Here is a 17614-nt window from a genome sequence, read left to right as displayed (position 1 = left end):
AAGAACTTTCCCACGGCTAGAACGAATATGTGTAGTTTAATGAAGATGTGTGAAGAGTGATGATGATATTATGAATGTTTATATGACAGTCAATAGGGCATAGGGAAATATAATATTTTCAGACGTTGGTGTGGAACTGTTTTTTTATATTTGAACTGGTCTAAAACAGGTTATTTTACAAGCATATTGGAGTAGAATCAACTGGCTATTTGTATAGCTAGTACGAATTGGTATCTTAACAGGTATTTTGCTGATGCTTGTCCGGTCAAGACATAGACATTTCATAGGACATCGTCGCATTAAAAATCCTAGTTGAAAACAAGGAGAAAAGTTAGCATACTAACTGCTCCAACTGAAAAGTGAACTGGTATTATTCCACTTCCCAAGGCGTATTTTTCCCTGCAGGGAATCTCCTGCCTGTGCTTGTGTGCCATATTGTCGTATCAGCAAGATGTTATTGTTTGCTTACACTCAGGTCTCTCAAGGGCTTTTGCGTATAGACAAAGCCTTCCACCCAGCTCTTCTTCCACCTCCATTCACCATGGCTATTGTGCTTACGGAATCATATCGAACAGCTAATTTTTGGGGGTTAGAGAGCTTTTAAGGTTTGTTATTTTAGCTTGGACTTAAATAAATATTTGCTTTTGTGTTTATTTTTAGATGTCAAATTCAAATTGGGCAATTGCAAATTATCTACACTTTCTCACTGAAGTTCCTTGATGAAGTTTAAGATATTTTGCGATAAGTGATAAGGTGATAAGTATAATTTCAAACTTTAAGTGTTTTTCGCACTATAAGTACCCCAATAAGAAAAATAAAATGCTGGTGTAAGTAAAATTTTAATTCCATTAAATGTAGAGAAGGCCCGAATATCGTTTGTAAGGCCACACCGAACCGAGGCTCAGCCAATTTCAATTGAATCGAATCGAACCGAAACTGAACCGAATATTTTAAAAGGTCCAAATAATAAACAGTCATGATTTAAAAAAATTCAGTATTTTTATCAATAAGTCCGCGTAAAAGGTACATATATACATGAGTCTCAATTGCAATAATTTCACCACATAGCCCATACACCATCTATTGGTATAGAATAATTGCTCACTAGCCACATTCGATGGAGGAGCTTAGGGTAGGTAGGTGATATAGTTCAAGAACTACTCTGGCACTCCCCAAGTAACATTAAAGCGCCATTTAGATACCATTATGAGACCTCCAACAGGCAGATATCTACAGCCAGCCAGAGCTATTGATGGAATTTATGATGGCGCACTGTCCCACACTGTTGAAGAAAGGAGCATCCAGTGACCTTAATTGTCTAGCTGCCAAACCCAGACATTCGCAGAGAAAGTCATCAGCAGTCTCCTTCTCTGAAAGGGCCCCACAGTTTCGGCAATGGGGTGTAAATCATAAGCCTACCTTTACCGCGTGTGAGGCGATCATCCAATGACCGTGTTCGTGAGTGGTTCTAACGTAAAAGAGACATCGGAAAATACGCAATAGTGTTATATTAACCCACTACTGTCTTGGCTTCTGTGCGGCATTTACGCAAAAGTCTATGATTGTCGTTGGTTCGCCATAAACCGTCCGCCTTCACTGCTACTGCTGTAACTGTTGCTGCATCGCTTTGCGTTCCCAATCTATATGACAAAGTCACGTCATGGTTTTAGCTGCGAGCGTTTGGGCTGGCTCCCACTTACTGTTGACTGCGCACATATATTGTATGAGGGCGCTGGGAGATGGTTGATGACCCCGAGCTCGTTCGAGAATAGCTCGTTCCCTTCAGAAGTAGAGGAATGAAAAATCACGTTTACTGCGCTTTCGTCAATATTTGGGCAGTTTAGACAGAAAGGGTGAAAGCTGCAGGTATTCCTGAAAACAGCCATGCCCACTGAGCAGCTGAGGTGAAAGTGGGTTCTCCATATTTTCTTCCTAACCACTCATCAACAGGTGGTATGAGTTTGTAGGTTTATCTCATCGCTGCTGCCATCAGCAACCCTTGACAGCTCTAGCTCGGCTGCTTTGTATTCTGGTGGCGACTGAGCTCCTTGCACGTTATAGAACCGGTTCATTTCGTTTGCCAGGAGGCCCAGAGGTACAGATTGCGTCTTCAGACGCAGTTCTGTATGCTCAAGCTACAGCGAGCGCACTTTGCCTGTGTGTTTGGGTGACTTCACGTAGTTTGGGCTTTTTGGTTCCTTCCTAGATGGGTCCTGCAAGAAGAGATTGTGGAGCAAGTAACTAATAACAGTAGTCGCCTGCGATTACCTTTGGGACGTTCTATATAAGAGAGGAGTCGCACTGGAGCACCATTGCCAGAAGCCGCCTTAAAACTTGCATTTATTAAATGCTGCCTGAAACAAAGTTTTGTGTCGATCCAGACCCCAAGATATTTGATCACCTTTTCCGAGATTGTTTGGTTGCTACTAATGTTCAGCTCAATGGGTCTTTGACCTACAGCACTTTTTAGAACTCTTTCGGTTTTTTGAACTGCCAACTCTAATTTAGCCTCGTTAAGCCATCATTGCACTATCGCTGCAGCATTGTTGAAATCTTACTTTAAGTGGTCGAGTTTTCTATCAACTACCACCAGGGCAATATCGTCAGCGGAAGGTTCATCTTCAGAACTGCATCGTACACGACGCTCCACAAAGTTGGCCCCTACCCTGATACTTTAGGTACACCCTCGGGCTGTATTGCAGGATTTGGTCACTTAACCCTAGAAGGACATTCATATTTTTTGTACACTATAGACATTCTTCGTCGAAACGACGACAACTCTTTTTAAACTTTCTTCAGATTGCACCTACACCCAAAAAGAATATAATATTAGAACAGTATTTTACTCTTAATATTTATTTAATAGTTTTAATGCTTGTTTATATATTTTAATATAATATAAAACTTTAAATTAAAAATATCAAATTTGAATAAAAAAATTTTTTTTTTGCTCATAGCCTCTGACAAACTTCAATAAAAAAATAATATTAATCAAATTAGAATTCATAAATAGTTTGAAAAGCTTCATTTTATGCTTAAGACTAAAAATAAAACTCTGTTTTATAAGTCTTTAACTTTATTTTGCACATGAGGCACAGAGTCAATTTTATGCTCCCCACACAAGCTTTTTTGGCATTTGGCGCATGAAGATTTGGTCATTCGACGATTGGATGATGGACAAATCGCGCAAATCTTTCTTTTTTGCTTGCTGATACCTCTCCACTGTTTTCTGCATTCTCCTCAAGTTGAACTAGTCCGCTTTGTATATTTTGTTGAGCTGCCGTTTTTAAAGTTACCACATTAAGTCTTTTATATAAGTGGTTTTGAATGAGAGAAGAGTGTAAACCTTTCATAAATTTTCTGCGACTAAGTGGTTTTTGTCCTAATTGGAACATATTGTGGGTGTATATAACATAACTATTCATATAAGCGATATTGAGTATACCAAAAAATACTGCCATTGGCGCAGCTCATTACGTTGCACATTTGGTCGAAGGTGTCTACACCACTTTTTGTTGAACTGTAGAACTCGATCAAATGTGGCTTCTTTGCCATGCTAGTCATAGTTCCATTTTCATTGCACGAGGACAACAAGTAAATTATTTTATTTCGGTTTTGTTTGATCGCAATGTTCCAACCAATGTTAATTTATATGGTTCTTTTAAAAGAGATTTAGCCAAGGAGACTGAAGTGAACCAAACATCCATGGTTACATTTCGATTTGTGCCGTAGATGTTTTTTGTTAGCTCTTTAACAAAGTTTTCTGCAACAGGTAAATTAGAATCGCTTGATCCTTTTCCTAAATATTTTGGCCATATCTATGAGACGAAGCTGTTTGCGTCGACCACTTATGACGGGTTTTTCCATCTAATATGATTTTTGAGAAATTAATTATATCAGACTTTTCAAGTAACACATTCAACGGGATATCGTCTTCGGCTGCAGAAATCTCTTCAGAAAAATTTTCTTCGTCCCTTAGCTCTCCCAAGTCTGTCTCAAGCTCGTCAATGGCATAAACATCTTCATCCGAATCTATTAAGTCATCGTCTTCAGCAAGAAACTTTTCTATTTCCTCGTCATTTAAAAAGGCTTGTTTTGTCATGTCGAATTGAATTATATAAAAGTTTTTGAGACAAAAAAATCCTAAAAACGATATATTAATATATTTTATTGCAAAAGTCACACAAAAGACATTCTTCGCCGTTGCGACGACGCAAATTTTTTAAAACTGTACTTACAAGCACCTAGCACAGATGAAAGTACGTTCACAACTAAAGCTCAGCAACGGCTAAAGCTGTACGAAAAATTAAGGAAAAACAATGAACGGAAATTATAATACGCAGTTAAATGCAATCAAGCGTCGTAGAAACGACGAAGAATGTCCGTCTACGGTTAAATAACTGCTGATAATGCGGACAAGGTAGGCTGCAACGGTTAATCCTTCAAGGACAGAGTTGATGCTACACCATTTTACCAAGTTACAAGTATTTTTGTACATCTAAGGTGATCACAGCGCAAAACTTCCTTGCAGACTTCCCTCACTTAAAGCCCTTTGCGCTATTTCTACCACCATTCTTATTGCATCCACCGTAGTCCTGGCTTTCCGGAAGCTGAATTGCTTGTTAGAGAGAGACCCGTCGGGCCTTCTAGATGAAATCGCCCTTGCGTAGCGTTGAAACTTCTATGCTTGGCGTTGCGAGTCATTAACTGTTTCATTAGTAAAAATGCAAATAAGTTTTCCGCTTTCACACCAGTGTATGGATTAGATTTCAGACATACTTGCGTGTACTTGCATTACTTATAAATAAATACATCAGTGCGCTATTTATCGAGAGATCGAATCATATTCATCCTATCTATTTAAAAAAAAATCTAATTAAATTTATGTTCCCCACACTCACCTAAACTCATTCCGATATAAAGAAAATTTATTTAACCGCCAATCGAAATGGTACCAGCAGTGACTAAACAAATGGAAAGGAAGAAATAAAGGGATGTGTTACAATGCAAACGAAAAAATGTTGTCGATAAAAAAAATTTGAAAGAATAACAAATGAATTAAATGCAATTTGCACAGCATTCCTTGCCTGCTGTGAAGTGCGAAGCCTACGTACCCGAACGTCAGCAAGAGGTTGCTAAACGTGAATCTATATGCTAATGTATGGGAAGCGAATAGGAAAGGCAGCTACAGCAGGACCAGCAGTATCCCGCAGGCGTAATCATTTATCATTGACAGTTGGATGAGCAGACCTCCGTGCCCATAATCGTGTTGATATTTTTATACGCTTTTGTACTTTTGTGTAAGAAGCAGAAAAAAAAACTTAGCATTGGTGTCTTTGGAAATCTTTTCGCTGAATTTTTGGGCAGTCCTGACGTATGCTGTAGCAAAAAAATGTGCGACACGCAGCATCCATTTGTATGAGTAATGATGCCTAATAAATTCGCTAGTTGGCATGCGGTGCATTAGCATCTACTTCACATTGGGGCTTTGAACGGTAAACATTGCTACCATATAGAGAAATTCACAGTTTCCAGGCTAAATCTATTCAAGTTTGAGTGCAAATCTGACGATTTCATGTGGCTTCCTTTTACATTAAAATGTGAATGCTCATTTTGATTTTTTATTGTATTGAGGATAATATTAAAACGACGATCCTTTTACAATAAAATGTAAACATTTGAGTAGGATTTGAGTGAATTTTTTAAATTTTAATTTTTAATTTTTGAATTGATTGACGATTATCTATAAAGAATAGAGTATTTTTTTTTATTATATAATCACAGAAAGCGGTACTAAATCTGCCTAAAATGAATTATTTTGAATCATGGAAAATATATTTTGCCTTGATTCAGATTTGGTCCACTTTCAATTAGTGAAAATCTATTAATTTCTGCTTACTTTGTGAATCCTCATTGTTGTTAATGATGAATCTACAATACGAGTAGTTGTTGCCTGTTTAGAATCAGCATTTGAGAAATTTGTATTATAAATGATTTTTAATAATTTTTAATTATTCTTCAGTCAATAAGTAAAATGATTTTTATAATTTATTATTAATATTTTTTTTTTTTTGTTTTAAATCAGTTCAAAATGTTCTTAGCAAATAATTTCGTAACTTCAATTTTGAAGTTATGGTGAAAACATATTTTTATTTCTTTGTTTCGATAAGTCATATTTGGTACACCTTCAACTAGAAAGAGTGTAATGTTATGCCGACTAGTCTGGAGAAAACTAAACATTTTTATTTATTTATTTTATTTTATTTGTAAGAGTAATATTTATAAATAATCAATCCACTAAAATTTAGTAAGAGCGCTGAATACTAAGACTTTCAGCTTGCTACAAATTTACTTCATTAGATTTTGGTGGCCGTGCAACACTAAATTGCTGATTGCTTACAAATATTATTCGGGAGATATTGCTGATTTTTTATTGCATTGTAGAGAACTTTTTACAAAAGTATTAAAAACAATAAATCTGAAAATTTTCAAAACACTACTAAGCGTATGAATACCCCAACATTCGAATTCTCATTTGGTCCACTTTCAACTAGTTACAATCTAACTACTTGCCGACTAGACCAAATGGTTCTAGTTGTAAACTATACATTTACTTAATTAAATCACGTTTACTCTACAAGTACTACTGGCTGCCTACTTATATATACTTATGAATAGATTTTACAGAACTATTTAAAACAAGAAATCTGAAAATTTTCAAAACAGTAATAAGCATATGCATACTTCCACATTCGAAATCATATTTGGCCCACTTTCAACTAGTTATAATCTTACTACTTGTCGACTAGTTCGAATGATACTAGTACTAAACTACACATTTATTTTCTTAGATCACATTTGCTTTACAAGTGCTACTGGCTGCCTACTTTTACTCATATAATACTTTTTACAAAAGTATTAAAAACAATAAATCTGAAAATTTTCAAAATGGTAATAAGCATATGCATACCTCCACATTCGAAATCATATTTGGTCCACTTTCAACTAGTGGCAATGTAACTACTTTCCGCCTAGTCCGAATGTTACTAGTTCTAAACTATACATTTACTTTATTAGATCACGTTTACACTACAAATACTGTTGGCTACCTACTTATACCAATACGCGCAATTACGTGATATTCTGAAGTTTCTTTAAGACAGTAGGCAGTAAGCATACATAATCTCATACGTAACAAATTCAAACAAATTTCTCTCAGTTGCCTATTTTGCGTGAAGCAATTTATCACATACTGTGCTTATGATGTCACGTGCGCTGTGGAAAAGCAACGATTAGCGTATGAAAGACACTTGTCGAGAAATGGTGAGAAAATAAAAATAAGACTGAACGCTATCAGGTATACCAAGAAAATTCAAAAGAAGAAAAAAACCAAAAAAAAAATGAAGCGATTAATCCAACGTAAAATAGGTGTACATACATACACAGATTTCCTCAATTTCGTTGTATTTGTTCTCTGAATATGCATCTTTCCAACTTGGTGCGTAGTTGACTATTATCGCATATTCTCTTCATTCCTGCTTGTATTCTTGTATTTGTTTCTTTCGCATTCATCTATTCATTCATCATTTTTACATGCCACCTGAATAACTTAGATGGTGCACGTATGTATAACTTGTAGCCACGAAAATGTGATTGCAAAGTTCTAAGTAGATTGCCGGTCATGCTATTTAAGCTGCCAACAGCCGAAAGAAGCCCTTGGGTTGGCTTGCCTTAAATGAATGATTTAACGCATTATTTCCGTAGCGAAAAATTCAAATCAATTGTTGTCAATGTTGCGCTTACTGTTTCTTTTCTCTGTCTCTCTCTCTCTCTCTCTCTCTGCTTCTATCTCTCTCTACCTCTCTCCCTTATAAGCTGCTCACTCTCTCACTCCATTGCCTTCGTTTCAGCCTGAACGTTACTTCCGCTTTTATGTGAGGCCGCAAATGTTGGTGTTTGTTGATGGCTATGTTTGTTGTTTGTGTCCTTATGCCGTTAGTAGCATCAATGATTTATTTGTGCGGCTGCTTTCTTATGTAACAGCTTTTGGCGACAGCAGCAACAAAACCATCAGCAACAACAATAGCGATAGCAACGAAACCAATAACATAAATTACGAGCAATGTGCATTTTTCCTGTTGGCTGATTTGATTTGGCGTCCTCCCGTGCCTCATCCTGTGGCTTGGGTATGATTTCTTTTTTTTTTGTTCATTTCGCCATTTTTCCTTTTGCATTTCTTTCTGCTGGCATGTAAATACACAAGTATTTTGATTTGGTAATAAATTTAGAATTGCCGTTAAATGAGTGCATAAAGCACTTACAGTCGCTCGCGCATAAATATTTATTGATTGCTTTGAGTTGTTTTTCTACGTTTTTTCGTTGCCTGATTTGTTATAAATGAGCATATTAAAGCATTCAAGCAGCAGTCTACTTAAAGTTAATAGTCAATCCGGGAAAAAGCGATTTACATGAGTGGTATTTAGAAGAACATTGATTTGATTTGTAAAGCGCAGATGAACGCCAAAAGAGATTATTATTTTTGAACAAATTTTATTGGCATTCGAAGGGAAGTTATTTATCTTTTGACCTGCTTGTGCTTGTGATGGCATTAGCTGCTTAAGTAAATTATGCTTTTTAATGTTTCAATTTATTGTAAAAATCTGTTTCATGGTTAGAAAGGAAACTCAAATGAGCTTATTTGTTGGTGGAAGTTGCAAGTGTTCTAAATGAGTCGCAGAATGCGTTTATAAAACTAGAGAAAATAGTTTGAAAAACTAAGAGAAAACAAAGTACAGGGTCCGATCTAGCGGCGATTCAAGGCATAATGCTAACCTGCTTAACGAAGAACACGCAATTAAGGTTGTACCTCCCTTTGTATCAGCAAACAAAAACGCATCTTCTTCTTCTTCTTTTTAATTGGCGCGATAATTGTTTACGCGATTTTGGTCGAGTTTAACAAAGCGAGCCAGTCGCCTTCTTTCTCGTGCTAATCAGCGCCAGTTGGACACACCTTCGCCGTTTGATCTTTCCAACGTAGAGGAGGGTCTCCTCTTCCTCTGCTACCATCAGAGCCGGTCCGTTTGTATCCATTCCGATGAAATGATCCAGCAACTAATAACAGAGTCTTAGCTACTAAAAATTTTTACTACTCCAATATGTAGCTGCTTCAATGAAAACTGCTATCCCGTGAGCAAAAATTAAAGTTTTATAATGACTTAATCCTCCGCACAGAACCACAGAAAAGTTAGTTTCTAAAAGTGGTATCGTCAGTTTACCTGCATTTTCATCTCTGGATAGGTGTGCTGCTTCACGTTCTTATTTGGCGTTCGCGCATTCTCCTTGCCTGCTCGCTATGTCGGAGTTGCTGCATTATTTTAGCAGCCATGTGTTGGACTTTGTTCCAATTGTCCTGGCTCTTTAACATCAGTGGCATTAAATTCCCGGGCGTGATGCTGTGCCAAGGCTGTCTTCCCGTTTGGCTCTTACTCTTCTGAAGCAGGGACACGTGAAAAGCACATGCTCTGCATCCTCCTCAACTGGTGGTGTGCACTGCTCGCAGTATGGACTTTCTTCGTGTTTAAAGCGGTGAAGGTATGCTTTAAAGCAGCCATGACCACTTAGAATTTGGCAGAGATAGAAGTTTACTTCTCTGTGCTTTCTCTGGAGCCAAGCTTCAACATTGGGGATGAGACGGTGGGTCCACCTGCCTTTATTTGCATTGTCCCATCGCGTCTGCCACTGGTCCACGCAGCGGTCGCTTATGGATTTTCTCAGTGCCAGCTGATCCCATTGGGCTTGGTTCTTTCTTATACTTCTAATTCCGTTTTACTGACATTTCTAAATTAAAGGTGAATAGAAGAAGAGGATATCAACTACTCAAATTGGCACCTATACGACAAATGAGGGGATTGAGACTATTTTGTGAGTAAAAATACAGAAAAACGATGGATTTGTCTTATTTTTATTAGAATGTAAGCAATGAGAGTGGTGATAAAGTTTCTTGTAGAATAATGATGAGAGTTGCTTGGCGAATAGAAGAGGCCTTAAGATTAAAATAAATAGTCCAAATTTGCCAATAAGTGCCATATTTTTTGAACTCACTGTAAATGAAAAGTTAGGTATACAAGCCTTGGAGCTGGAATTATCACACAGAAAAATTGATTTAACCCTTTCGCGCCTACTGGAACAATATGTCCCAGCCTCGTAGAAAGTTATTTATTAGTTTTGTTATTCAATAAAACTTCCATCTCAACTGTCCCAAGAAAAGTTCTTGGTTTCATTTATAAAAAAAATCCCAAAAAAATTCGTTATTATAATATACGTGGCACCACTGATCCAGTTAACAAGCACGTGTTGAGAAATTTTGACGATATGGCAAGACAAACGATGTCAAAAACATATGTTCCGCGATCGTCATTGCGTTAGCATCGAATCAGTAAATAGTGCACTTAGAATTCTCCCTATATTGCATTTAATACATTCTTAGAATATCAGTAAAGGTGAGTAGCTTATAATTTTGTATGTCTTGGGATCTATTGCCCCAGTTTGCATTTAACATGGGACTTATTTGTGCGAATATGGTTTTTCCCAGATGTCGAAGAAAAAGTACACTGTGGAAGAGGTTGCAGATATTTCCTCTGAAGAGGAAGATTTTAGCCCATCTGAGAGTAGCTACAAACCATCGTCAAACTCTGGGAACAGCAAAGCAGATGGAGATAATACTTATGAAGTTGAGAGTGATGCTTTCTATTCCGAATCAGACGAGGAATATGCTGCCGATGACATAAATTCGTGTGTGGATGAGGAAGAAGAATTATGCGAGAATGAGGTGAGTGAAGCACCTGCCATTGCCACCTGGACTAAAATCATAGAAGATGGATGTTTCGAAGTTCTGGTAGATCTTCCCAGAGGGTCTACCGTGTATTTAGAGAATTTTTTCCAAAAAGTTTGTGTATTTTTATTGCACAGTGCACAAATCAGCGACTAAAAAAACTTAATAAAGTGAAGAAAACTAATAGAGCATGAACCGATGAACATGAAATAATGGTGTTTTTAGGCGTGGCTATGATTATGCACTACAACCATTTGCCATCATTACTTGATTATTGGAGCAAACAACCATCAATGCGAAACGAAATGATAAAGCAAAGTATTTCCGCGATCGGTTCACTCTACTTTCTTCGAAACTATATTATATTTAAATGATTGTGACAAACCTGATAATGCTCTAAAAGATTACTATATTTCCGAAGTCGTTTCATGTATGAAAGAAAAATTCATGCGAATACGAAGTGATAGTCCTTTTGAATCAATCGATGAATGTATGGCAAAATTCAAAGGTAGGTCCAGTCTAAAGCAGTACATGCCTATGAAACCAATCAAACGCGGTGTTAAAATTTGGTTGCGATGTGATGCAAAAACAGGATATACATACTATTTGAATGTATACACTGGAAAAGATGTCACCACTAATCTTTCTGGAACTCTTGGAGAAAGAGTGGTTTTGAAATTAGCAGGTACTATCCGTGATAATGATGTGGCTGTTGCATTCGATCGATTTTTCACATCAATAACATTCATGAAATCCATTCCATTTCCTGATATTTGTACATATATGAGAAATCGAAAAGAAACACCGGAGTTGGGGTCGCGACTAGAACGTGGGCAAAGCCAGTTCCAAATAAACTGCGATGGTCTACTAGCTACTCGTTGGATGGACTCGAAAGAAGTATTTGTTGTCTCCAACTGTCACAAGCCGAGCAAAGGAGAAGTAGATAGGAAGCAAAAGGACGGTAAGAAGAAAAAAGTTGCCTGCCCCTTAGCTATTGTGGACTATAATCGTTTGATGGGGGGCGTAGATCTAGCTGATCAGAAAGCAGCGGTATACGATATCAACCGGAAATCCCAAAAGTGGTGGAAAAAGGTTTTTTTCAAGATTCTGATGCTTTCAACTGTTAACGCTTGAATTGTGCATAACGACCTGTCCTAGTCCCATTAGCAGAGTACCTTATTGCGGAAAGAACCAACCACAAGGAGTTAAAAACTCGGCGAACTGGTGGAAGACCATCTAAACTCCCACGTACCGAGCTCTTGAATATAGGTGATCATTTACCATTAAAAGGTAGTTCTCGACGTTGCGTACGATGCACTTCCCTGAAAAAAGATACGAGAACAAATTACGTTTGTACTGGATGCAACAATGCACTTTGTTTCAAATGTTTTGCCTCGTACCATAAGTAAATACTTTTTCTGTAAGAAAACACAGAAATACTAAATTTTTCAAATAAATTCTTCAAAACTAAATTCGACGGTTTATTAAATTGTCCCAATATAAATCCTTAATGGGACAATATGTCCCAGGATAAAGCAAGGAACTAAGGACTTTTTAATTATGCAGAACATATTTTTTCTATTATATTTTTCGTCTTTTTTGAATATGTGTGCAAGAAGTATTCCGGTAGCGAAAATAAAACTCCGGCGCGAAGGGGTTAAGTGAAGGGGTAAGTGAAAGGTCAACCTTTAAAATTGATATCAAAAACAACGGTAAAGCGCATTTATCTTAAATAAAGTGCATTTAAATCTCAAATGTGTGTGTACTGTGCATTCATATGTACATACATATTATTTTAAATTTGCTTGTACAGCCATATTATTCTACTTTCGTTTGTAAATTTACTTACCACCCACTGTCATATTGGCCGTTTTATCGATCAATTTGAATTCGGGCGCATCACCGGATACCTCGCAACGATACGAACCGGACGAATGGACATTCAGTTTCTCCAGTTCTACATTACAGATGAATTGATTGCAGTGCGATGAGCCATCAGCGATGGTGACACCTTTGACGGGAAACCAATTTGTAGTTGGCGGAGTCAGCGGTGAATATCTGTAAGTGATAAAAAATGTGCAACAAAATTTGTAGAAAATTTTGAGAGAGAAAAAAAATGAATGACTGACTGAATGAATGGGCAGAAATTGGACTTTGAGGGTGTACCTCCGTAGCGGTGGAGTTGGTATATACCTATGTATATGTGTGTGTGCTTGCTGCCCAACAAATGTACATGAGTGAATGGTAGAGCAAGTGAATGACTGATTGCCTGCATGATTAATGACCTTACGCCAACACGTGTACTTGTGAGTGTGTGTGTGTGTATGTGTACATATGTAGTATAACAAAAAACAAAGGTAAAAAAACAATGAAAATTACATAGTCAGCGCAACCAAAATTGATGCCACTTCAACATCTCTTCCTCGCATAGTACTCGTATTTTATCGGCCACCATTAGCACTCTTGTTCACTCTACTGATGATGAATAAATGCACAAGAAAATTTGCATTCAAAAGAGGAAATTGCATGCGAAAGTAAAAAATGGTTTGTATTTATGCAGAAAAGAATGATGCTGAAAATTGAACAGACGTTCAAAAAGCTAAGCGTTAAAAAGTGCATTTTTATTGAAGGTGTCACGGCAAATTTGTTGCCTACCCTGGGAGGAGGGTGCATTAATTTAACGCCTTGATGGGCTGGCAAAATCTACGTTTGATTGCTTGTGAAAATATGCAAAACTTATATGCACATATAAGCATAAAAGCCAAATAAAATTCACAGCTATGTATACCTTGAATTGGAAATAAAATGGAATGTGCCTTGAAATAGGCAAATAAACAGCGGGTGGGCGCCACTGCGGATTGCGAGTATTGCTGCAATTTTGGGGCCACAGTATTTGCATATGCATTTGAATATTATTCCATTTCCATTTAGTAGATAACGAAAGCAGCGGAAAGCGTAAAAGGCCAAGAAAAATAAAAAAATATTTTGCGGAATATTTGAGCCGGTGGAAATATTTTTAAACATTTTTGAAATTCCTTTGGAAAGATTTATGAAATATTACTTTGAGCATGGTTCCATGTGTAGAAGTCCACACAAGTGGGGAATGTTACTGATCGCCATTCACTTGGGAGTGGCCAGGACGATTCTTCATATGGTTTAAGCAGCTCACAACGTCCGGGAGTAGCCCACGTATCCTCTGGGTAGCTTCTGAATACCCGTTCGGGAGTGAGCTAACGTGAGAAGGCGAATCATTCCAGGGTAGCTGGTTGTGCGCTGGGTTTGAGACCCGTCACTTAAAAATCCCCCCCAATGAAAAGAATTACAAAGCCTAGGATGAGAACTTTAAGCAAGACTATTTACAAATTGAAGAAATATGAAAAATCGAGTTGCGCCTTAATAGGATTTCTTTGGAAATCCAAAACTTTAGTTAAATTCTAGGTTTTCGAAAATTATTATAACTCTATTACCGTCTCACTTTCTTTTTTTGGTCTAAATACGCGCTCGGGCTTATTTTCGGGGGAGGGCAAAAATAAAAGTATTTTTATATTGTATATTTTTATTTAATATTTATTTTACACAGAATACAGACATTTAAATTTATTCAATTATGACTGTAATCTTCTTCTAGAACATCGTTAAATAAATTAATTAATAAGAAGTAAAATTCTGAAGTATAGTCTGATTTTCTGCCAAATCGATTTCCTGTTGAATCATTGGTCCGAATCTCTCCTGTGTAGCTATCCTTAAATGAATACTTCTTGTCTAAGTAGCCTGTTCGTAGTGCATTGGAAACCTCACTATCAGTTATTTTGCCCCATGAATTCTTTACCCAATTCACAAATTCTTGTAAGCCTGGTTTTACAAAATTTCCTCGATGATTTCTCACTATTATGATTTCAATATACTCATTGATTTCCATCCGCAAATGATCTTTGAATAGTTTTTTGTTTATTGCAATATCAAGTGTCTGAAGGTAATCAGTCATTCCTGCCGGAATCATTATTTGATCTATCTTCCTCTCAGCAAGAAAGTTATTCATGTCTTTAGCGCGGTGAGTACTTTCTAAATCCCATACTAGTAAACCTCAATTCTGACCCCTCAATAGTGGTGGTAGCATAAAATCAATCCACTTTCTTATAACTGCTTGGGTGCACCAGGCTTTTTCACTTTCAATGACATAAATTCCTGAAACAGGTATTCTGGTCTTTTTTACCTTTATTGATTGAAAATGACTATACTTTCTTGCCATCTAGTCGAATCACCCAAATACAGGTAACACGTGCGCTATCGTAACAGGTAGAAGGAACGTTAATTGTCGAAGAAGTCTTGTGGTGAACTGTCGCTAAAGCTCCTTGGCCTGGGAATACCGCGGTCTCATTCATAGCAATCATGTTGGAGAGTTGGTATTTCGATAATTCGATGCCATCAACAAAAAACTTAAACGGAAGTGCACGCTTAACAACTTCATTGGCTTCCAGCTTAAAGAATTTTGTTGATCTCCTTAGAGACAGTTACTATCGTTTAAGGAAGTTGTCCAACCAGTGTGACAATGCTTTAAATTCTTCTGTGGATGTATCAAATTCAATTGGCAAATTTTTCAATATCAGCCTTGCGCACAGCCAAAGCCATTGCTGATCCCAGATGCTACAAGAATTGCACGCCTAGAGTCTTCCACGATTCCCTTTTTGTACTCGATGGTACACTTGTAGCTCTTTCGTTTTGTACTCATTTTAAGTGGGGTTAAAAATTATGCATTTTATTTTTAAATAAAATTACCTATGAGAAAAAATAATCAGACTTAGAAAACTGAAATGACTGGTGTTGTGCTCTTAAGCTAAATTCCAAGAATTAATTTGAAATGAACTGTAGAAATAACAATTAATTTCTTGGAATATTTTTGATGTGATAACGTCTTTTAATTCGATTTAGCCGGCTGTACGCACGAAAAAATGCGTCGTTTTCTTGCTCATGCGTCGCTATCTTGATCATGTGTCGTTATCTTGCTCATGCGGCATTACGTTATGTTATGTTATGTTATGTTATGTTATGTTATGTTATGTTATGTTATGTTATGTTATGTTATGTTATGTTATGTTATGTTATGTTATGTTATGTTATGTTATGTTATGTTATGTTATGTTATGTTATGTTATGTTATGTTATGTTATGTTATGTTATGTTATGTTATGTTATGTTATGTTATGTTATGTTATGTTATGTTATGTTATGTTATGTTATGTTATGTTATGTTATGTTATGTTATGTTATGTTGTGTTTTCTTTTGAAAAATGTAACCATTCCATCAGTATTTTATGTTATGTTATGTTATGTTATGTTATGTTATGTTATGTTATGTTATGTTATGTTATGTTATGTTATGTTATGTTATGTTATGTTATGTTATGTTATGTTATGTTATGTTGTGTTTTCTTTTGAAAAATGTAACCATTCCATCAGTATTTTCTTATGACGTTGTCACGTTAAACAATCGTCAGTAAACCGACTTTACAGACAACCTCTTTTTTTCAAGCATTTCTCTGAAATACGAGTATTAGGAAACTAAACGTATTATTACTTATACTTATTTTACAAAAAGTTCCGAAAATCATTATAGTGCGTATTTTCGGAGGATGTCTTATTTTCGGAAAAAGACGGTAGAGCATATGAATATTAATTTCGGTAACAAATTAAAAAAAAATATATAAAAAATAAATAAAGTTTGGATGGCAGATTTCAGGAGTGCATATGGCATAATGGAAAACATTTAGAAGAAATAATAAAAAAAATGGAATCCGCACTTGTCTACTCTGTAATGGATATTAAAAAAACTTATCTCATTAAATAAAATTAAAAAAATTGGCACGTACACTTCTGTTAGGTGTTTGGCTGATCTCCTCCTCGTATTTGTGGTGTGCGTCTTTATGTTGTTCCACAAATGAAGGGACCTACAGTTTCGAGCCGACTCCGAACGGCAGATATTTTTATGAGGAGCTTTTTCATGGCAGAAATACACTCGGAGGTTTGCCATTGCCTGCCGAGGGGCGACCCCTATTAGAAAAACTTTGTCTATAATTTTGTCGTTTCCTGTACGGATATTCGAGCCTACGCACTCCGAAATGGATCAACTATTTCGGCTATAGGGACCGCCGTATATAAGGGAAGAAATATATATTTTTTATCCCCAATTTTGGTTTCAGAAGTTTGTGGAAAATGTGATTTTAATGATTATCATTCCATATATTTGAAGATTTTCATAAAAGCATAGTAAGAAAAGTATAAAATGCATTAAATAATAAGTAGTAGCTTAAAACTTGTAAACTTCCAGCTACTTTAATGTGCGTACGAGTGTACATTTTTTCATTTATTCTAAGAAGATACTCACTTATTTTAGTGTTATCTAAAAATGATAGAAGCAAGTTTGCGCTCATCAGAGAACGCACGACGTCCCAATAGAGTAGTTGAGCAGTGTTACCAAACCTTTGCTCTTCCCAATAAATTTAATGCTTTTTTATACCCAAAATGCGAAAAGTTTTGAGTTTGGTGTTTGTTTTTAATTTAATGCTATGAACTGTAAGGCTAAGGAAAAAAGGCCATCCTTGTATTTTAAACTTATGCTGAGATAGTTCCAGTGCTAAAAAAAATTTGTTGATTCTTATAATATTTGGTGTTTTGAATGTGTAAATCTCATTTTATGCTCCTTTTGAGGTTATGCAAGAATATTGGATCTTCTTCTCTCAACTCTTCTTAAGCCTGGAAAGTCATGCCTCGTCGATTCGATGACGC

General features: G+C 36.4%; 1 protein-coding gene across 1 annotated transcript in view; it reads right to left on the bottom strand.

Moving 5' to 3' along the window:
- Positions 1 to 17614, bottom strand: part of LOC128855581 (uncharacterized) — an 85112-nt gene that overhangs the window by 36082 nt on the left and 31416 nt on the right. The window contains exon 2 of the mRNA XM_054090593.1: positions 12681 to 12889. Within this exon, the coding sequence (XP_053946568.1) occupies positions 12681 to 12889 (209 nt within the window). The remainder of the gene's footprint in view (positions 1 to 12680; positions 12890 to 17614) is intronic.

Source organism: Anastrepha ludens, chromosome 2 (assembly GCF_028408465.1).
Source record: "Anastrepha ludens isolate Willacy chromosome 2, idAnaLude1.1, whole genome shotgun sequence".
Classification (NCBI taxonomy): domain Eukaryota; kingdom Metazoa; phylum Arthropoda; class Insecta; order Diptera; family Tephritidae; genus Anastrepha; species Anastrepha ludens.
Note: the sequence above shows the minus strand (reverse complement) of the source record. Positions and strands in the feature narration are given on the sequence as shown.